Source organism: Tachypleus tridentatus, chromosome 11 (genome assembly GCF_004210375.1).
Source record: "Tachypleus tridentatus isolate NWPU-2018 chromosome 11, ASM421037v1, whole genome shotgun sequence".
NCBI classification, from domain to species: Eukaryota; Metazoa; Arthropoda; class Merostomata; order Xiphosura; family Limulidae; genus Tachypleus; species Tachypleus tridentatus.
Window position 1 is genome coordinate 78,767,329 of NC_134835.1, and position 9,233 is coordinate 78,776,561.

At 38.4% G+C, this 9,233-nt stretch overlaps 1 protein-coding gene and 1 non-coding gene across 2 annotated transcripts; both read right to left on the reverse strand.

The window, feature by feature from the left end:
* Nucleotides 1–2,599: 2,599 nt before the first annotated feature.
* LOC143232559 (uncharacterized) lies at nt 2,600–7,182 on the reverse strand. Its single transcript, XM_076468136.1, has 2 exons — nt 7,138–7,182; nt 2,600–3,273 (listed from the first exon to the last, which is right to left on the reverse strand). Exon 2 carries the CDS (start codon nt 3,015–3,017, stop codon nt 2,607–2,609), a length of 411 nt encoding a protein of 136 aa, XP_076324251.1. The 5' UTR covers nt 3,018–3,273; nt 7,138–7,182; the 3' UTR covers nt 2,600–2,606.
* Nucleotides 7,050–7,214, reverse strand: LOC143232924 (U1 spliceosomal RNA). Its single transcript, XR_013017884.1, has one exon. It is a non-coding gene; the product is annotated as a U1 spliceosomal RNA (small nuclear RNA).
* Between the last annotated feature and the right edge of the window lie 2,019 nt (nt 7,215–9,233).

Here is a 9,233-nt window from a genome sequence, read left to right on the forward strand (position 1 = left end):
GCTTTGTGGGTTTTACTGTATAACCAAATTTCTTTCGTCTAGGTCCACGGGCAGCTGCCTCCATTGCTTCAATGTCGGTTGGCCTGCTGACATAGTATTATAGTCGCGGAATAAAACTTTGCATCAGAAAGTCCTCGATAATTTAAATAACTAATCTATTAACTAAAGTCATTGTAAAACAATGTGTTTCGAGTTCTACTGTTTTATAGTTTTGATAGAAGAAATTATTAACCCCTCAGTGGCTCAGGGGTATGTCTGCGGACTTACAACGCTAAACTACGGGTTTCGATACCGTGATGGGCAGAGTGCATATAGCCCATTGTGTAGCTTTGTGTTTAATTCAAAAACAAGGAAATATTAAGTTTTTCTTTTTGAGGCTTTCGCTAGACATATAGATTCCTCGAATAATTATTTTAATAAACAGGTTAAAATGAAGTATAATAAAATATGTTTATGAAGTAATGATGCTTATAGAACAATGACAACTCCAAGAACATACCAAGAAAATTGTCACTCCATAATCAAATGATATCTTGTATAAAAAGAACTGACACTATCATAAACAACAGACGAATGCTTTGAGACATAGATTCAGAGAAACCCGCTACTAATCTTCTGCTATGTGTTTAGACCAGAAGAAGTAGATGCTATTAAAGTTAAAAGGTGGTATGAAACTTGGATGATAAACCTTGGAGAGTGGACCGACGGTACAGTACGGGCTGTTGTTTCCAGTGAATGATTAACTAACAAACTTAAAAGTTTGTAAATAGGAAAGAAACTTTGACCATTTGAAGACGCATTCTAACGAGCTCAGAAATTCATAAACAGGAAGCGAGCTGGCACTTTCCATTATGAATAGGGCGACAAATCACTTCGCTACTAGTATAAAAGGTTCTAGAACAGACGCCAGAATGGAGAAAAATCTTGCAAGCACTCCGATCGTTCAAGAAGAAGGAGAAAAGATGTCTCTTACCGTTAGAAAGAGGGCAAATAACCCTCGTATAGTTTTGTGCCAAATTCAAAAGCAAAACCATCAGTAGAAACGCCAATTCTGACGTGAGCTCTTTGTAAGTATTAAAATGCTATTATTTCTTAAACATCAGTCCATCATGTTTAAAAGATAAATTATGTAAATATCAAATGATTGATGCCTTAAATAAACGTGTTATTGGAACTCTTAGTCTCGAGTCTCTTTGTTTCAACTGTAAAGCCACGAGTTAGTTACTGTGTGCTCCATTAGCCCACTGCATCCTTACTTTAAATAAATATTTCATGTAACAGCAGGCAGTATTAGTCAAAACTCCAACGGCTAGGCATGAAACATCCCACACGACCTGCCTGGAAGTTAGCCCACGACCGCATTAAATTTCTTTTGGAAGCTGAACTGAATCTGTGGTATCTTTACGTGGATGTATATTTAATCAATTTTGCTTTTTTTTACAGTCACAAAATCCTGGCTTCAGTAAAAACACCACTCAACACTAAACGTCTGGACTTTGAATCAACAGTACAAATGTATAAAAAAATTAAGTGACTGATATCAATCATAAATGAATAACTTAAAAAAGATTGTTGCCTGCAAAATATATATATATGTCGGTTCATGTATATTTTCTTTATCTCTGTGATTCACTAGAATAAGACGTTGAAAATTATATAATTACTAAACAACCACTGTAAACTATTATTACTGTGTGAAAAAATAAACATTAGTGTACAAATGCGTCATTCATTCTTAAACGTCTTTTATGTTTCGGCCATAGGCCTATCAGATCCGACAGAGCCGTTAATTTTTCACAAGGTAATAATGCCGTATAGTCGGGCATGTATAATAGGTCTGCCTGCACCCCCCCATGATCCTCTGAAACCAACTTTTTTTGAAATTTTTAGGATACTTTTGGAGATTAAATATGTTTCCAGTTGCGCTTTCATGGTATAAGGGGGTTTTCGGGCCCTTTTCAAAATGGCCGCCACCGAAAATCGTAAAATTACACAATATATATGAAATTATCATTATTTGCATCCACTTGGCCTATAATATTTAAATTGTTGTTATTCACTTATGTATAAAACACAAATTGGACCAAAATATGGAATTTTGAAATTTTGTGACATGGCAAAATTCAAGATGGCGGCCAAATTCTGGTGCATTTTCGCAAAATCGCTCATAACTTTTAAACCAGTTAACGTATAAAGTTGATTTTGGTGTCTAACCATATGTTTTGCCACATAAGGAATTTAATAGAACCATAATTAGAATGATTCATCTAACCCTAGCCATATTAGCAGCATATTAACTGTGCACAATGAGTGCAAAGTGATTCATGCCATTTTCCGAAAAACGCCCTATTATTCCATTCTATACTCAATGCTTCGTACATTTAATTTCCAACATTTTTCTGAACTAGGTATATAACAAATGACCTTAATCTGCTATTTTATAAAGTAATATCGCTATTTTATATGGTATTAATATCACTGCATACAAAGAAAAACTAGTAAGTATTCATAAAGCTTTAATCAATGTAATCAAACTTTACATTGTTACAAGAATAACCATTTGAATATGGACAAAAAAAATAATATCATGAAACCACACTGTTTCTTTATACTTCATTGTCCAAGTCGTCGTCCGAGGAGAAGGACTCAATATCTGGCCCATCCTCATCAGATTCGTCTTCACTCTCATCATAGGCCATGTTGACGTCCAAAATATCTACCAGACTGCCAGGCAGAACAGGCCCCTCAGACCACACCGGATCTAGGATACCATCATTGAGGACCCATCCGTGATCTGTTGGGGGTGGTAGCTTTAGCATTCTCACGTCAAAACGCTTCCACTGCGCAACACGATAGTTGACCCGTTTGATGTGTGGTAAAAGAGATCGGTGACACGGTGGTAGTTTGGACAGGTCTACCTTTGATTGAGATGTCAGAGTTTCGCCTTCACCAACCATCTTGTTCAGCATGAGTTCCCTCACAGAATCAACACTTCTGAGTCGTGGATATTTATACATCAAGCATGTGAACTTCTCTAGCTCATTGGATAACTCGCTGCTGATTGTCCAGTTCTCGCCAAGTTGACAGAAGGTGGCCTGGTAACGAGGGGACTTCTCCAGCTTCTTCAGTGGGGTTATTTTGTCTTTCCCTTGAAGGCGCAGTTTGCATCTTCTCCTGTGAATACATATAACTCCGATCACCGACACCGCTAGGAATAGGGAAGCTCTAAGTCTGTGAGTCTTGTTAACCACCGTCGATTGGTAATTATGCCACCTATAACAAAGAAAGATATTTTAAAATGACATGTTAAAATGCATTATTCGTCATGTTTATAGTGTTTGTACTATACATGTATATATTGCAACTTATATATCTTATTTGATTACTATGTTATTTTTATATGTTTTACTGATGTAGTATATGTATGTGCCATATGTGACCAGAAAGAAATATTTTTTAATAAGTGTTTATTCAGTATCATCATCATCGTCTGCCACTCGATTCCTTCAAGGAACATAGGGCCGCAATCACTTGCGGATTCTTCAACAGATATTTAAGTGAGTAGGTTGTTAACCCACTGCACCGAGCCGTCCCTAATTTAGTAGTGTAAGACTAGAGGGAATGCAGCTAGTCATCACCACCCACCGCCAACTCTTGGGCTACTCTTTACCAACGAATAGTGGGATTGACCGTCACATTATAACGCTCCCACGGCTGAGAGGGCGAGCATGTTTGGCGCGACGCGGGCGCGAACCCGCGACCTTCGGACGTCTTAACACGCTTGGCCATGCCGGGCCGTTTATTCAGTATAGACTTGTACAAAATATTTCTAAAAATTGCTGAATAAAGTCATTTGTTATGTACCTAGTTCAGAAAAATGTTGGAAATCAAATGTACGAAGCATTGAGTATAGAATGGAATAATAGGGCGTTTTTCGGAAAATGACATGAATCACTTTGCACTCATTGTGCACAGTTAATATGTTGCTAATATGTCTAGGGTTGAATGAATCATTCTATTTATGGTTCTATTGAATTCTTTATGTGGCAAAACATATGGTTAGACACCAAAATCAAGTTTATACGTTAACTGGTTCAAAAGTTATGAGCGATTTTGCGAAAATGCACCAGAATTTGGCCGCCGTCTTGGATTTCTGCCATGTCACAAAATTTCAAAATTCCATATTTTGGTCCAATTTGTGTTTTATACATAAGTGAATAACAACAATTTAAATATTATAGGCCAAGTGGATGCAAATAATGATCATTTCATATATATTGTGTAATTTTACGATTTTCGGTGGCGGCCATTTTGAAAGGGCCCCAAAACCCCTTATACCATGAAAGCGCAACCGGAAACATATTTAATCTTCAAAAGTATCCTAAAAACTTTCAAAAAAGTTGGTTTCAGAGGATCATGGAGGGGTGCAGGAAGACCTATTATACATGCCCGACTAGTAAGCGTCCACTTAAAATTATATGCAATGACAAAATTTATTAATACTATTACACATTAGTTTGTGTTCGAATTACGAGAATGTATCAAACATTATATCTGAAGCTGGGATTTTCAAAAATACGATACAAACTTATTAAGACTGATGGTTATTGCTGTAAATATGTATAACTGAACGTCGGCTATATTTCATTACAAACATGACGTTTTTGACGACCAAAATAGTGTAGGTTGTGCTCACAACTACAAATTATTGAAGTGCATTTCTATTACACTGAACAAAAATATAAACGCCCCATGTGAAATATGGGTGTCACATGAAGAGTATCACCCAATGTTAGTGTATACTCCTTCTACTTGTACAAAATGGATATTTCTCTTGATTAGTGTCCCAAATTTGAGTCTACCATTGCCTGTGAGCATTTGTTCAGTGATGAGTTAATGTCACTGAGTGCATGGGTGTGGCATATCCAGACACTGCTCAAACAGAATGAGCAGTACTCGGACACTCCTTATACTGGGGACAATAAAAGGCCACCCCAAAATGTCAAATTTTGACAAAAGCAGCAATGCCTCAGATGACTCCATCATGCGGGAACGTGCCATTGGCATGTTGGAAACAGGAATGTCCACCAGAGCGGTCGCTGTGCAACTGAATTTTCACTATCGGACGATAGGACGTTTGAGAGTTCGTTTTCAACAGATGGGCAGTACTGCAAATCGACTTCATCCACGTCGGCTACGTGTGACCACCCCAGCAAAGAAGAGCCACATCCGGCTTGTTCACATGGAGGTGGTCGTGTTATGGTGTGGGCAGGCATCGTGTATGGGCAAACAACACAATTGCACTTCATTGAGGGGAACTTGAATGGGCAACGATATCGGGACGAGATCCTCAACCCAATTATGGTGCCGTTTGTCCGGAAGCATAATGTCACCTTCCAACATGAGAACGCCCGACCACATGTTGCCAAGATCTGCACCGAGTTCCTTGAAACTGAGAACATTCCAGTTCTGGACTGGCCTGCGTATTCGCCAGATATGTAGCCCATAGAGCATCTTTGGGATGTTCTGGATCGACGTGTTCGTGACCATGTTCCACTTCCGGACAATGTGCGTCAGCTCCGTGTGGCACTCCAGCAAGAATGGAATAACATCCCACAGGCCACCATAGACAACCTGGTGAATTCCATGCGAAGGAGATGTGTTGCTCTGACAGAAGCAAATACAGACACAAGATACTGAACAGTGAATTTCTTCAGCCTGACCCCTACAATGTTTGAAGGGGTGACAGTCCTGTTCATATGCCAATATCAAGATGTAAAGGACAGTGATTCGAAGATTATTCAATAACAAATTGAATTGTCGTTGATTTCATATATTGCATGTCCCCAATGTTAATAAAAACTCAAAAGTCTGACATGAAACGTTTATATTTTTGTTCAGTGTATTTAACCTGTATGTTATCAAAGACCACGGAGTTGGTCAGGAATCAGGTGAGTGGATGTATAGATTGTTACTACTACCGTGAGTTTTCCATGTTTGTATTTTATCCTATTTTACGTCTTAAATACCGTACATCTGTTTTGAAACAAAAACCAGAATGTAATAAAAAGAGGCAACTTCAAATTATATGGAATAGGTTTGTTTATATACAGCAATATGTATATAGTATAGAGTTAATTGTTAACTATAATTGAGACCTAAAAAGCTCCTATTATTACCCATATGGATGGAGTTATCCAACTTATTTTCCTCTTAAGGGACACAAACGCACAATTCGGCCTTACAGTTAAAATGAGTGAGGTTTGATAAAGTTACATTTGTATTTAATTACTTAAGTAACGGCCATACATAGGGGTATAACGAATGAAGATAATTTGTCTTGATTAATTATCAAATTGCTGTCTCGTTCTCGCGACGACCTTAAGTAAGGTCACAGTGCCCTATGTATTCACATTTGATACTTGCAGCTACAGGACTGCAGATATTCGGGGAATTTTAACGAGAATGTGACACAGGGATTAAACCTTCCACTGTTTTCCATACATTGACAGCCTTTAAAATTCCGTATGACACGAATTTTAGGTGGAAACTGACATATCCAGAAATCTGCACTGAGCCTTCCATCCACAGGGGAAAGAGCAACAAACTTGTAGTGTTAAAAGCCCTCAGTTTACTGCTTAAGCCGACTGGTGTAGCTTTGCGCGAAATTGAGAAACCAACCATAAGCATACCAGGTTGGGAAAGAAATACGAAATCAAAGAAGTCCTACTGATACAACAAATACAGCCAATGTAAAGGAACACCTTTATACCTGTACCAATTAATAACCTAACTGCAATGCCACCGTTACGCTCTCTACTGTATTTTAATAACGGTTTTAACTGCCATACCAGTGCAGTAAGCTTCACTGTTTCAAATAACATTCTAAGCTAAAGCAGAAATGTTTCATTTGTTGTGTATTATATATTCATCCCATAAAGGAAGTATTGAGTACGATTGAACATTTTGAAGTTAAATACTTATAAATATTTACTAACGACTTCATTTCTTTAATAACAAATTGATTTCTTCTTTTCTATTTCTACTACAGTAAAACAGCGCTAACGGAGTCCCCTACTACCAAAAATTACACGCTCCATCTGTCCCAGTTTAGGATAGGAGTAGAAGTCAACACACCGAAAGTGTAACGGAGGTAGCCTTGCACTGGAAGAGCCACCTTGTTGATCATGGCATTCTCAGCGCCAGGTAAGTATGCTCCATACTCTTCATATAAGGCTTATGTAACAACACTTTGTAGTTATAAGTACGGTGTAAAAATAAAATATATAACTAGTATGAAAAAATTTTAAAATACTCGAAACAAGTTTCAAACTCTATAATGGAACATTTTATTCTAGTCATTTGTTTATATACAATAAAACCTTTCCTTTAATTTCACCACATTTATGAAACGTAAAAGATATATTTGAGATTTTAAACCTCTCGATAGGAAGCCTGTTTGTCTTGACGGCTGCGCCACCTAGTGCTGTATTTTGTTTATTTTTAAACAACATTGTAGGTACAAATAAGTTGCATGGTTGTTTCTTTTATTTAAAATAAAACTCAATATTTTGAGTTACGAATAAAGTTAACATTGACATTGGTTAACGGTCAATGGGATAGTTGGTCCACGCACGCGCGAAACAGGCCGAAGAAATGGGTTGTTGAAATTACCTGCTAGCTCTCATTTGCTCTGAGACTCTGTTCGAGGTGTCCCGAGGCCAATGCGTGTAGTTGGCGGGAACAGGTGGTTGAAATGCCGAAGATATCCTCTAGGGACGTCGATTCGAAGGACCCGCCGCCAACCGTTCGGACACTTTTCGCTACAACTGCGTGTAGACTTCCGACACGCCGCAGCATACTGCTGTTGGTCCACGCACGCGCGAAACAGACCGAAGAAATGGGTTACCCCGTCAGTAAGCGGCGGGCGCTAGTGTTTAAATTTCCCGCTCGCTCTCATTTGCTCTGTGCCTTTATACAACGGGAAACTAAGTTTGAATTTTCAAACAAGGTCTGATTAACTGTCATATACTTGCTATTGAAATGCCAAGAAAGATGTTTTGAGAATTTCTGCAGAACACTTCCAACTTTGTTAATATTTCACAAGTTTCCTTCGGTGCTGTCCTCTATATGTAAAATCGTGTTTACGTGTATCAAAAGCCCCCCTACCACCGTTCTCTTGGTTTGTTTTGTATTTCGTGCAAAGGTACACGAGGGTTACCTGCGCTAGTCGTTTCTAACTTAGCAGTGTGAGACCAGAGGAAAGGCAGTTAGTCATTACCAACTCTTGGACTACTATTTTACCAACAGACAATGGGGATGACCGTCACGTTATAACACCACCTTGGCTGAAAGGGCGAGCATGTTTGATGTGTCGGGAATTCGAACCAGCGACCCTCGGATTACAAAAAACACTCATGTTAATGTAACACTTGTCAAAAAGAAAAAGTGCCTTAAACACTTCGCCGTGCCAGGCCTCTGTTCCACGGGAAATAATTCATTGCAACGTGTCTCCCATACAAATTATGATACGAAAATCATCTAATAAAAATGCTACACATTTTTGTTACGCACATGATTCATATTCAGTTATACAACACTATCGTTTCATTTTTGGAAGGGCTCTTGTTTGAGCGTTTGAAGTGTTTCTTTAGTGCGCCCCCTATTTGTAACTTAAATAGTTTAACTTCCGAAGTGGGGTGTTTATTAATCATTTTTAATTATGTATCTGACATTTTATTTTAAACTCACTATCCAATCTTTATTGTTTTGTAGTTGGTTTTTTTTTTCCCTCGCACGTTTCTTTTCATCTATCAATCAATTTGTTCGATTTATTGCTTACCATGAATTTCGAGGTTAATGTTACCACTCTGAGTGTCACACGTTTTACAAAACATTTTTTCATTGGTAGCAGGTAGGGTAATGCAACGGATGTATTCGTGATTATTATCCAAGATATAGGTTACTGTATGGGTCAATCACCTTTTCCTGAACTTCTCCGACTTCTCCAAGAACATATTATTCTGCTCAGGGTTAAAAAGGCCCGGTGTGGGCAGGTGCGTTAAGGCGTTCGACTCCCTGTTGCACCAAACATGCTCGTCCCTTTTAGCCGTGAGGGCGTTATAATGTTGCAGTCAATACCACTATTCATTGGTAAAAGAGTAGCCCAAGAGTTGGCGGTGGGTGATGATGGCTAGAGGAGATAACCCTCGTGTAGCTTTCCGCGAAATTTA